Source organism: Lonchura striata, chromosome 27, assembly GCF_050655825.1.
Source record: "Lonchura striata isolate lonStrDom1 chromosome 27, ASM5065582v1, whole genome shotgun sequence".
In the NCBI taxonomy this organism is placed as follows: Eukaryota; Metazoa; Chordata; class Aves; order Passeriformes; family Estrildidae; genus Lonchura; species Lonchura striata.
The window spans coordinates 1,884,351-1,897,033 of NC_140729.1; the positions used below are offsets into that span (position 1 = coordinate 1,884,351).

General features: G+C 58.1%; 1 protein-coding gene across 3 annotated transcripts in view; it reads right to left on the bottom strand.

The window, feature by feature from the left end:
* SRCIN1 (SRC kinase signaling inhibitor 1) overlaps positions 1–9,376 on the bottom strand; it is a 73,981-nt gene extending 64,605 nt beyond the window's left edge. The window contains exon 1 of one of the 3 annotated variants that reach the window (XM_085561787.1): positions 9,166–9,376. In XM_085561787.1, coding sequence (XP_085417913.1) covers positions 9,166–9,283 — 118 coding nt within the window. In that variant the 5' untranslated portion in view covers positions 9,284–9,376. The remainder of the gene's footprint in view (positions 1–9,165) is intronic. The other 2 variants (XM_085561792.1, XM_085561793.1) reach the window with 2 other exon arrangements.
* Between the last annotated feature and the right edge of the window lie 3,307 nt (positions 9,377–12,683).

The window sequence follows — 12,683 nt, forward strand, 5'->3', positions numbered from 1 at the left end:
CCGGTTCTTCCCTCCCGGCGATAATTCCACCTCAAACCCCGCACAAAGTTTTTATTCCTCCTCCCGCAGCAGCTGAGGGACGCAGCGCTGCCCGCACGGCCGCAGCGCATCCCTGGAAAGCTCTTCCAAGCAGGTCACCGGGGTGGCAAAGCCAAAATCTGCCTCACCCAACCCAACCGGACCGTGTCCCCCCAGCTGGGCACCGTGCCCTGGCTTACCCGCGGGCACGGCGCGGCTCCCACGGCGCTCCGCGGGCGCGGAGGCGGCAGCGCTCCGCTCGGCCGGGGCTGCGGGCGGCTCCTTGGGCGGGCGCAGCGCCGCCACCACGGCCAGGATGCCGCGGTAGATCCTGGCCAGCCCCTCTCCGAGCAGGGGGAGGTTGAGGGAACGAGGTTCTCTTTGCCGATTCATCCGCCCATCGTCCCCGCTTGGCAGCAGAGGTGGCACCCGTGCCAGGGCCGGAGCCCCGGGCTGCTCAGCAGGGCACGGACATCGCGTCCTTCCCGGGAAAATACCGGAGGCGCCGCTTTGGGTGGAAAATCTTCGCGAACGGTGTCGGCAGGAGATGCTGAGGAAAAGCCCCCCCCTCCAAAAAGAAACCGGCTGGGATCCCCCCTTTAGCAGCGGCTCGCCGGGGTTTTATCCCCCTCGGGGGATGTCTCAAACACAATTTATTGCTGCAGTCCCATCAATCTTCAGCAGGCAGCGAAAACCTCGCGCGGGTCGCGGGCGAGCGAGCAGCGGAGCGTGGAAAATCGCCCGTGAAAGCGCTCGCACAAAAAGGGGGCGAGGGGAAGGGAGGAGGGGGATGCATTTAGGGAAAAAAGCAGCCGGGAGGGTGAAAACCCCTCGGAGGGGATGCGGATCCCCCGCGGCCGGCCATCAGCGCGGGGATGCTCCCGCTGCCTCCCGGAGGCTGCGCTGCCGCACTGCCCCGGAGCCCGGCGAGCCTGCCCGGCTCCCGGAGCCCTGCCCGCCGCTAACCCCTTCCCTGCCGAGCCGCCGAGGGTGGGAGGAGGTGTGGGGAGAGCGGGGGGAGCTGCCGAGCCGCGCGGGTTTAACTCGTGCGGTGCTGCAGAGATGAGCGCCCCGCCGGAGTCGGGCCCCAGGGAAATCGGGGGGGGATTCTGGGGTGGTTTGAGGTGGAAACATCAGTCGGATTCCATCGCCTGCAATGGGCAGGGAGGTTCCACCACGCAGGGAGGCTCAGAGTCGGCGGCCGAGACGTTGCTGTCCTTCTCCTTGGCTCGGCCACCTCCGTGTCAGCTCATTTTGGGATGGTCAAGCGCCTTCCAGGACCCGCCCTCACACCCAAAAAGTGCTGGGAGCTGCCCAAATTCTCCAAGCAATCCGCGCCCAGGAGCAGGGACAAGGCAGGTGACACCGGGGGACAGCGGTGTCGCCCACACCCGCCACCACCATGTCCCCGATGGGGACAACCCTGGTCGGGTCCGGCCGCTTAGAGGCAATTCCCGGAGAATTCCAGCTTTGGGAATGCCGGGAGTGGGGCAGAGCAGGATGGGAATGTGGAAGTGAGGGGATTTTGGGGTGTCCTTGTCCCTGTCACGGCGACACAGGCGCGAAAGCTGGCGGAGACCAGGGTGAAAATCCCGCAGCTTCTCCTGGCTGCCGGGCCACCAAATCCCCTGGGAAAAGCCAAGTGACGCCAAGGCCACCCGCAGGGGACAGTGAACACCCAGCAGGGGACAAACCTCCCCGGGATGTCCCCCGGGATGTCCCCCGGGATATCCCTCGGGATGCGGGAATTGTTCTCCCGCTTCATCCTTCCCTTCCCAAGGATCCCCGGCGGGGCTCAGCGGGGCTCCCCGCCGCGCCTTTCACTCCCAAATTCCAGCGGAACGGCGGAAAAATAAAACCCTCCACAAATTAAACCCTCCACGAACACACACAGCTCCGCTGGGAACTTCCCAGGCGGGACCCCACAGATCCCACTTGGCTTTGGGCAGCGGCACCGTGCCCGCTCACGGCGCCAGGCCGGATTCTCCGCGTGAAATCCTGGGATCCTGCCCGTTCCCAGCCCGGGGCAACGCTTTCTCCATGCCCACATCCCACAAATTCCCATGCCGGAGTTTCGCCGGGACACGGAGCTCGCCCCAAAAGCTGCAGCTCGGAGGATGCCCAGCTGGCATCGCGCCGTGGCACTGCCCTGCCAGGTGGCTCCTTCCCTGTCGGAACTCAAAATGTCCCTCAGACATTTTTGGATGTTCTGGGCCCAGGTCAGAAGCATTTGAGACCCTGGCACAGCTGGAAACAGCTGGGATTTTAGATTTAAACCACAGAATTATTTACCAACCTCGCAGGAAGGACAAGAACTCACAAAAGTTTAGATATTAGAGTAGAAGCAGTCACAAAGGGAAGGGAAGAATTTTTGAGTGCTGTACAGGGGGTTTTGGTTTTGTACATGGGGGTCAGAAGTTTTAAGATGGAAAGATTTGAGCCTATTCTGTCCTTCCTCTCTTCTTCCTCACCTCCCTGTTCTTGGTGATGTTGGCACTCACAGATTGGTTTAGAGTAGAAAATCACCATTTAATATAGGTAATAGGCATTGGGAAAAAACTGTAAAAATTTAACACGTAATGTACCATTGTTGGAACTCAAAATGTCTCTCAGACACTTTCAGATGTTCCAGGTCAGAAGCATTTGAGACCCTGGCAGGCAGCTGCAAACAGCTGGGATTTTAGATTTAAACCACAGAATGATTTACCAACCTCGCAGGAAGAACAAGAACTCACAAAAGTTTAGATATTAGAGTAGAAGCAGTCACAAAGTAGAGGAAGAATTTTTGAGTGCTGTACAGGGGGTTTTGGTTTTGTACATGGGGGGTCAGAGGTTTTAAGATGGATTTGGGATTTGGGCCTGCCCTGTCCTCCCTCTTTCTCCTTCCTCACCTCCATGTTCTTGGTGATGCTGGCACTCACAGATCGGTTTAGAGTAGAAAAGCACCATTTCATATAGGTAATAGGCATTGGGGAAAAAATATAAACATTTAATATGTAATGGCATTGGGGAAAAACTGTAAACATTTAATATGTGATGGCATTGGGGAAAATCTGTAAACTTTTAATATGTAATATACCTTATAAAAGATAGAAAAGCACCATTTAATATAGGTAATAGGCATTGGGGAAAATCTGTACACATTTAATATGTAATATACCATATAAAAGATAGAAAAGCACCATTTAATATAGGTAATGGGCATTGGGGAAAAAATATAAACATTTAACACGTAATGTACCATATAAAAGAGAGCACCAGCCCTAGGCAAAGAGGGAGAAAGAGAAAACAAGAGTCAAAAAAGATGTCAAAGGTGTGTGTGTGCCTCTGCCTGAGCTCTGAGCAAACCGCAGCAGCCCGAGAAGAAAATCTTTTAGATAACTTGCAAAAAACTGCCTTGAGACCGAACACCAGAAGACTTCTGAGCCTTTCTTTAAAGCACGGGTTGGAGGAGAGATTTTTCCAGCGCACGGAGCCACCCCCGACCCAGGGTGAGCAGCGGATAAACGCCGCGTGTCGCTTGTCAGAGCCCAGAGCAGGAGGGAGAAATCCCATCTGGAAAAAGCAGCCGCCACTTTTTCCCACCTCGCCGCCGGGTGTGATGGCGCCCACGCGCCCACATGGAGACGGGAGACGAGTTCAACCTCCCAAAATCCCCAAAAAATCCCGGGGATCCAGTGCCAAAGGAAGGGCCGGCACACCTGGAGCCATGCAGGAAGGAGCAAGCCAAGGGAAAAATGAGGGGCAGAGCTGGGGAAAGGCAAATTCCAGCTGGGAAAATCGGGAAAATCTTCTCGCTGCTCTCGGCAAGCCGAGGAAAAATGAGGAGAAGAGGGAAGGGAAAATTTCAGCTGGGAAAATTGGGAAAATCTTCCCGCTGCCCTCAGAAAAGCAAGGAGAGATGAGGAGCAAAAGCTGGGAAGGGGAAAATTCCAGCTGGGAGAACTGGGAAAATCTTCCCGTTGCCCTCGGAAAGTCAAGGAAAAATGAGGAGAAGAGGGAAGAGAAAATTCCAGCTGGGACAGCTGGGAAAATCTTCCCATTGTCCTCGGAAAGTCAAGGAAAAATGAAGGGCAGAGGGAATGAAGGAAGGAGAAATTCCAGCTGGAAAATCTTCCTGCTGCTCTTGGAAAGCCAAAGCAAGATGAGGAGCAGAGGGTGGCAAATTCCAGCTGGGAAAATTGGGAAAATCTTCCCACTGCTCTCGGCAAACAAAGGAAAAATGAGGAGAAGAGGGAAGGGAAAATTCCAGCTGGGAAAACAGGGAAAATCTTCCCACTGCCCTCAGAAAGTCAAGGAAAAATGAGGAGAAGAGGGAATGAGGGAAGGAGAAATTCCAGCTGGAAAATCTTCCCTCTGCCCTTGGAAAGTCAAGGAAAAATGAGGAGAAGAGGGAATGAGGGAAGGAGAAATTCCAGCTGGAAAATCTTCCCTCTGCCCTTGGAAAGTCAAGGAAAAATGAGGAGAAGAGGGAATGAGGGAAGGAGAAATTCCAGCTGGGAAAATCTTCCTGTTGCCCTCAGAAAGTCAAGGAAAAATGAGGAGAAGAGGGAATGAGGGAAGGAGAAATTCCAGCTGAGAAAATCTTCCCGTTGCCCTCAGAAAGTCAAGGAAAAATGAGGAGAAGAGGGAATGAGGGAAGGAGAAATTCCAGCTGGAAAATCTTCCTGCTGCCCTTGGAAAGTCAAGGAAAAATGAGGAGAAGAGGAAATGAGGGAAGGAGAAATTCCAGCTGGAAAATCTTCCTGCTGCCCTCGGCTCGGTGTCCATGACCAGAGGCTGAGCCGGGGCATTCCTGGCACATGGAAAACATTCCCTGCCCGGGGCAGAGCCGGGAGGAGGAAGAGGAGGAGGAGGAGGAAGACGCAGCCCTGCGTGCCCTGGCATGGGTGACATCCTCGGCTGGCAGGGTTGGGGACGTGCCAGCAGCTTGGGGACACGGGATAAAAATAAAGGCGAGGCGAGGCTGGCCACAGAAGGAGCTTTGTGGTCTCGTCCCCACCCCACAGCGCAGCCAGAGCCTGGCAGCTGGCGTGGGAATGGCCCTTGGCACAGGGAAACTGAGGCACGGAAGGGAGAGACGCGGCTCCGGCTGCTGGGAGGGGAGGAGGTCAAAGAGGGGTGGGAGCAGGGGGGAAACACGGTCGGGATTGAAAGGATTCCTGGAGGATTTTGGGGTCCTGGCAGGCTCCGTGTGGGGCTGTGAGTCAGTTGTGGGGCCGTGACTCAGCCGCTCCCCTGCCAGCCCCATCCCTGCCCCATCCTCATCCTTCCAGGAGAAATTTTTGGGATGAACCCAAAATTTCGGTTTCCCGCAGCCCCCGTCACCCCCTCAGCTGCGGCTCCATTCCCGTTTCACTGGGAAATTGTGGGAATTCGGGTCCGGTGGGCACAGGGAGGGCACAGAGCGGGATTGGGATCGGGATGGGAAAGGGAAACGGCCCCAAAGCAGAGCGGGGTGCGGCGGAGGGAAGTTGGAATCCATGGATGGAGGGATGGAATCCGTGGAAAGATGGAATTTAATGGATGGAATCCATGGAGGGATGGAATCCATGGATGGAATTAATGGATGGATGGATGGATGCAAGGATGGATGGATGGATGGATGGATGGATGGATGGATGGATGGAATCCATGGATGGATGGAATTAATGGATGGAATCCATGGGAAGATGGACTCCATGGGTGGAATCCATGGAGAGATGGATGGATGGAATTCATGGATGGATGGATGGAAAGATGGAATTCATGGATGGAATCCATGGAAAGATGGAATCCATGGGTGGAATCCATGGAGAGATGGATGAATGGAATTCATGGATGGATGGAATGGATGGAATGGATGGAGGAATGGAATTCATGGGTGGAATCCATGGATGGATGGATGGAATCCATGGAGGGATGGATGGAAAGATGGAATTCATGGATGAAATCCATGGATGGATGGATGGACAGATGGATGGATGGAATCCATGGGTAGAATCCATGGAGAGATGGATGAATGGAATCCATGGACGGATGGATGGAATCCACAGATGGATGGACAGATGGATGGACAGGCAGAAAGGGAAAAATCTGGCTCCAGCCTTTCCCAGCTCCCAGGGTTTGCTGGGATGAGCCAGGACCCCATCCCAGGGTTTGGGATTTGGTTCTGATCCCAGCTCTGGCCGGGGCTGGAGAGGCCACGGAGCCAGGCAGGGCTGAGGAGGAGGAGGAGGAGGAGGAGGAGGAGGAAGGGGACACACATCAAAACAGAATATCAATCTCCTTAATAAGACACCGAGGAAATTCCTAAACCCATCCAAACCTCCACAACCACAGAGCCCTGGAATGGTTTGGGTGGGAAGGACCTTAAATCCCACCCGGTGCCACCTCCCACTGTCCCCGAGTGTCCCCCAAACCCCTTCCAGCCTGGCCTGGGACACTTCCAGGGATCCAGGGCTTCTCTGGGAATTCCATCCCAGCTCCTCAGGGAGGAATTCCTTCCCAAAATCCCATCCAAACCCCGTCACTTCCGTGGCAGGAGGAACAGGAAGGAGCAGCTGTGACCTTCCAGCCGGGCCTGTGGCCACCAGCAGGTGCCAGGGCAAAGCCCAGGGCCGGGCACGGAGCCCTTGGCATCCCAAATCCCTCTCCACGAGAGATAAAACCTCGCAGGGAAGCCACGAGAGGAGGATCCAAGCCAAGCCCACGGCGTTTCCAAAGGGTTCAATCCCACCCGGGAGCACTCGGGGAAGGGATTTGTCCTGGCTCAGAAGGTTTGGGACCACCAAAATCCCACAGCCACTCTCAGCCCAGCCCCATCCTTGGCACAGGAGACCAAACTCACCCAAATCTCAGCTCTGCCACCCCCAAGATGGGCACGGAGCCCATCTGCAGCACCGAGGCACGATCCTGGCAGGATTTGGGTGGCACTGCCCCTTTGGGTGACTCCTGCTGGCCCCTGGGTGGTGGCAGAAGCTGGGAGAAGCTGGGTGGGTGTCCTGGGGGGCTGGGAATGCTCCTGGTGAGACCCAACTCACCCAAATCTCAGCTCTGCCACCCCCAAGATGGGCACGGAGCCCATCTGCAGCACCGAGCCACGATCCTGGCAGGATTTGGGTGGCACTGCCCCTTTGGGTGACTCCTGCTGGCCCTTGGACATTTCCAGGCCTGGGAGAAGCTGGGAGAAGCTGGGAAAACTGGGTGGGAGTCCAAGAATGCTCCTGGTGAGACCCAACTTGCCCAAATCTCAGCTCTGCCACCCCCAAGATGGGCACAGAGCCCATCTGCAGCACCAAGCCACAATCCTGGCAGGATTTGGGTGGCACTGCCCCTTTGGGTGACTCCTGCTGGCACCTGGGTGCTGCCAGGCCTGGGAGAAGCTGGGAGAAGCTGGGTGGGTGTCCCACCCACCCCCACGGTGGGCACAGAGCCCATCCTGGAGCTCAGGGTCTCCATCCACAGCACCGAGCCACGATCCTGCATCCTCCAGGCAGGATTTGGGTGGCACTGCACCTTTGGGTGACTCCTGCTGGCACCTGGGTGCTGCCAGGCCTGGGAGAAGGTGGGAGAAGCTGGGTGGGTGTCCCGGGGGCCCCGGGAATGCTCCTGGCGGGGGTGTGGAGAGCAGCCCCCGTTTTTTTAGCACACAGGTAGCACGTCGGTGGTTGGTCACCGCCTGCCGTGCCAGCCCGGTTAGTCACAGCTCGTTAAAAATCAGAAAAGCTTGGGAAGGGAAAAAAAATAAAAAACAACCAAAAAAAAAACCCAACTCGGAGGCCTCCGAGATGCAGGGAAAACGTGCTCGGGGATGGCAAACACGGGCTGAAATCCTGCAGGGATTCGCTGTCAGCCCGAGCAGCCACGGGACGGGGACGCTGCGGGGACATGCGACACATCCCGGTGGCCGCGGGGCGTGGGGACACCGAGCCGGGCTGGCAGCGCGTCCCCACCTCGAGACGCTGCGGGTGACACGAGGACAAGGCCAGCGCGCTGTGCCACCCCTCGGGCCGCTGAGCAAAGCCGGCTGTCCCCTGCTGTCCCCTCCTGCCCACATGGGGGGCACAGGCGTGTCCCCCCCTTCTCCCGCTGCCTCCCACCAGCGGCAGGCAGAAGCTGTCCAGGCAGAGGGGTTTAGTCAAGCAAAAGGAGGGCAGCAGCAGCTGCCTGCAGCCCTGAGCCTCCTCCTCCTCCTCCTCCTCCTCCTCCTCCTCCTCCTCCTTCTCCTCGTCCTCCTCTTCCCTTCCGAGCCGGCCATGGCACAGCCCACGCCATCTGTGCCCACCTGCGAGGGGCTGGGACCACCCCAAGGCCACTCCAGAACCCCTGTGAGGATCTGGGACCACCCCAGACACCCCTGTGAGGCTCTGAGACCACCTCCAGGCCACCCTAGAGGTCACCTATGAGGGTTTGGGACCATCCCCAGGCCATCCCCAGCGAGGGGCTGGGATCCTCAGGCCACTCCACAGCTCCATGTGAGGCTCTGGCACCACCCCAAAGCCCCCCCAGAACCCCCTGTGAGGCTCTGAGACCACCCCAAATCCACTCCAGAATGCCCTGTGATGCTCTGGGACCACCCCAAGGCCACTCCAGAACCCCTGTGATGCTCTGGGACCACCCCAAGACCACCCCAGAGGTCACCGGTGAGGGGCTGGGATCCTAAGGCCACTCCAGAGCCCCCTGTGATGCTCTGGGACCACCCAAAAGCCCCCCCAGAACCCCTGTGATGCTCTGGAGCCACCCCAAATCCACTCCAGAACCCCCTGTGAGGGGCTGGGACCACCCCAAAGCCCCCCCAGAACCCCCTGTGATGCTCTGGAACCACCCCAAATCCACTCCAGATCCCCCTGTGATGCTCTGGGACCACCCCAAAGCTCATCCAGAACCCCCTGTGAGGGGCTGGCACCACCCCAAAGCCCCCCCAGAACCCCCTGTGATGCTCTGGGACCACCCCAAATCCACTCCAGAACCCCCTGTGATGCTCTGGGACCACCCCAAATCCACTCCAAGAACCCCTTGTGATGCTCTGGGACCACCCAAGAGCCCCCCCAGATCCCCCTGTGATGCTCTGGGACCACCCCCCACCCTTCCCAGCTCTCAGCTCCCCCCGGGACCCCGCAGCCCCTGCGCCGCCCCATCCCCGCGTGCCCCCCGCCGGCTCCGTACCCCCGAGCAGCGCTGGCAGCCGGTGGTCCCGGGGCTCGCTGGCTCTGCCCGGCTCCCGCAGCCTCGGCCCGGCTCGGGGGGCAGCTCCGGGGCGCTGCTGTGCCCAGCGGGGCAGCATCGCGGCGGGAGCGGCACGGAGCGCGGCTGGCGGATCTGCGCGGCGAACGCATCGCAGCCGCTCAAACCGGGCCGGGCACGGTCTCACCGGGCATTGTCGGCGTTTCAAGCCGCGCTCCCGGCCCGGTGGCTCGGCTCCGAGCGGCCGGAGCGGGCGGCGCCGGCTGCCGCTGCCGGTGGAGCGCGGGGCGGGCTCGTCACGGAGCCAGCGGAGGGAGGCACCGAGCGGAGCGCGCAGCTCGGGCCCAAAACCAGCGAGGCCGCTGTCACCCCAAAAACAGCGATGTCGCTGTCACCCCAAAAAAAGCCATGCCACTGTCACCCCAAAAACAGCGATGCCGCTGTCACCCCAAAAAAAGCCATGCCACTGTCACCCCAAAAACAGCGATGTCGCTGTCACCCCAAAAACAGCGATGTCGCTGTCACCCCAAAAACAGCGATGTCAACATCACCCCAAAAACAGCGATGCCGCTGTCACCCCAAAAACAGCGATGTCGCTGTCACCCCAAAAACAGCGATGTCAACATCACCCCAAAAACAGCGATGTCGCTGTCACCCCAAAAACAGCGAGGCCGCTGTCACCCCAAAAACAGCGATGCCACTGTCACCCCAAAAACAGCGATGTCAACATCACCCCAAAACCAGTGATGTCAACATCACCCCAAAAACAGCGATGCCGCTGTCACCCCAAAAACAGCGATGCCGCTGTCACCCCAAAAACAGCGATGTCAACGTCACCCCAAAAACAGCGATGCCGCTGTCACCCCAAAAACAGCGAGGCCGCTGTCACCCCAAAAACAGCGATGCCACTGTCACCCCAAAAACAGCGATGTCAACATCACCCCAAAACCAGTGATGTCAACATCACCCCAAAAACAGCGATGCCGCTGTCACCCCAAAAACAGCGATGCCGCTGTCACCCCAAAAACAGCGATGCCACCGTCACCCCAAAAAAAGCGATGCCGCTGTCACCCCAAAAACAGCGATGCCGCTGTCACCCCAAAAACAGCGATGCCACCGTCACCCCAAAAAAAGCGATGCCGCTGTCACCCCAAAAACAGCGATGTCACCGTCACCCCAAAAACAGCGATGTCAACGTCACCCCAAAAACAGCGATGTCGCTGTCACCCCAAAAACAGCGATGCCGCTGTCATCCCAAAAACAGCGATGTCGCTGTCACCCCAAAAAAAGCGATGCCGCTGTCATCCCAAAAACAGCAATGCCGCTGTCACCCCAAAACCAGTGATGCCACTGTCATCCCAAAAACAGCGATGCCGCTGTCATCCCAAAAACAGCGATGCCATCGTCACCCCAAAAACAGCGATGTCAACGTCACCCCAAAAACAGCGATGTCAACATCACCCCAAAAACAGCGATGCCACCGTCACCCCAAAAACAGTGATGCCGCTGTCACCCCAAAAATAGCAATGCCACTATCACCTCAAAGCCACCAATGCCACTGTCCCCCCAAAATCAGCGTTGCCACTGTCACCCCAAAACCAGCAATGCCACTGTCACTTCAAAACCAGTGCCACCACTGTCACCTCAAAGCCATCAATGCCACTGTCCCCCCAAAATCAGCGTTGCCACTGTCACCTCATCACTGTCACCTCAAAACCAGTGCCACCACTGTCACCTCACCACTGTCACCTCAAAGCCAGCTCCGCCACTGCCACCCAGCCCAAGGGACCCCAAACCCAGTTTCAGCGCACCCCACAGGGCTGTGACCCCCCCGGGGTTATCTCGATCCAAACGCTGACACCACGGCATGAAAAATCCGGGAATTTTGGGATCCATGAGGCTGGAAAAACCCTCCGAGCATTCCCCCAGCGCTGAAGTGTCACCTCTCACCCGTGTCCCCAAGTGCCACCTCCACCTTTAACCCCGTGCAGGGACGGTGACTCCTCCCCTCCCTGGGCAGCTCTTCCAACCTTTTCCCTGAAGAAATCGTCCCTAAAATCCAATTTAAACTTCCCCTGGCGCTTTTCCTGCCATCCTAAACCCTCCAGGACACTCACACCGCGCTGTCCTGTCCCTCTGGAAGGCCTCACCCACCTCGGCACTTCCAACTTTTCCCAATTTCCCTCTTTTTATTTATTTTATTTTTTTCCCAGCCCTGGGAAGAAGCTTGGAAAATTTCAATCTTATTTCTGCCTCCCCCATCCCCGACGTTTCTCTCTTCTGGCGTCCCAAAGGTTCTCACTCAGGTGGCTTTAGGTGAGAAGAGTTGGGAATTCAGGAACGCTCACACCCCTTTGGATTTTCCCGATTTTTCACGCTGGGGAAACTGAGGCACGGAAGGAACAGCGACAGGAGCGCTCGCAATTCCCAGACGAGGAGTGGAGAAATTCCAGAGCCTTGAGCTCCTGTTTGGAACCTCTCCAGGCTCCCCAGCAGCCGCTGCCGTGAGTCACAGCTGGCACAGGCGGCTCTCACGACACCAGGAACATTCCCAAAAAATTCCTTCTCCTCGCAGCTGAGCGCTCTGGGCCGGTTCCCGCATCCCACAAAAACCGCGGGGGATTTTTTTCTTTTTTTCCTCCCTTCTCTCCCTCTCTTTTTTGGGGCCGGGGGAATTTTTCCCCCGCTCGTTTGGGAGCTGTTAATGTCCAGGGATATCCACGCGAGGTGGATCCTGCCCGTGGGAGAGGCGGGAATTGGTCCGGGAAAAAAATGGGGGAAAAAAAAGCTTGGACAGGGACAGGGACAGGGACAGGGACAGGGACAGGGACAGGGACAGGGACAGGGACAGGGACAGGGACAGGGACAGGGACAGGGACAGGGATGGGACAGGGACAGGGATGGGACAGGGACAGGGACAGGGACGGGACAGGGACAGGGACAGGGACAGGGACAGGGATGGGACAGGGACAGGGACAGGGACAGGGACAGGGACAGCGACAGGGACAGGGACAGGGACAGGGACAGGGACAGGGACAGGGACAGGGATGGGACAGGGACAGGGACAGGGACAGGACAGGGACAGGGACAGGGACAGGGACGGGACAGGGACAGGGACGGGACAGGGACAGGGATGGGACAGGGACGGCGACAGGGACAGGGACAGGGACCGGGACAGGGACAGGGACAGGGACAGGGACAGGGACAGGGACAGGGACAGGGACAGGGATGGGACAGGGACGGCGACAGGGACAGGGACAGGGACAGGGACAGGGACAGGGACAGGGACAGGGACAGGGACAGGGACGGGACAGGGACAGGGATGGGACAGGGACAGGGACAGGGACAGGGACCGGGACAGGGACAGGGACAGGGACAGGGACCGGGACAGGGATGGGACAGGGATGGGACAGGGACGGGACAGGGCCAGGGACATTTCCCAGGACCCGCAGCTCCAGGGAAGCCTCTCCCTACCCCTGAAATAACTTGGGAATAGCGGA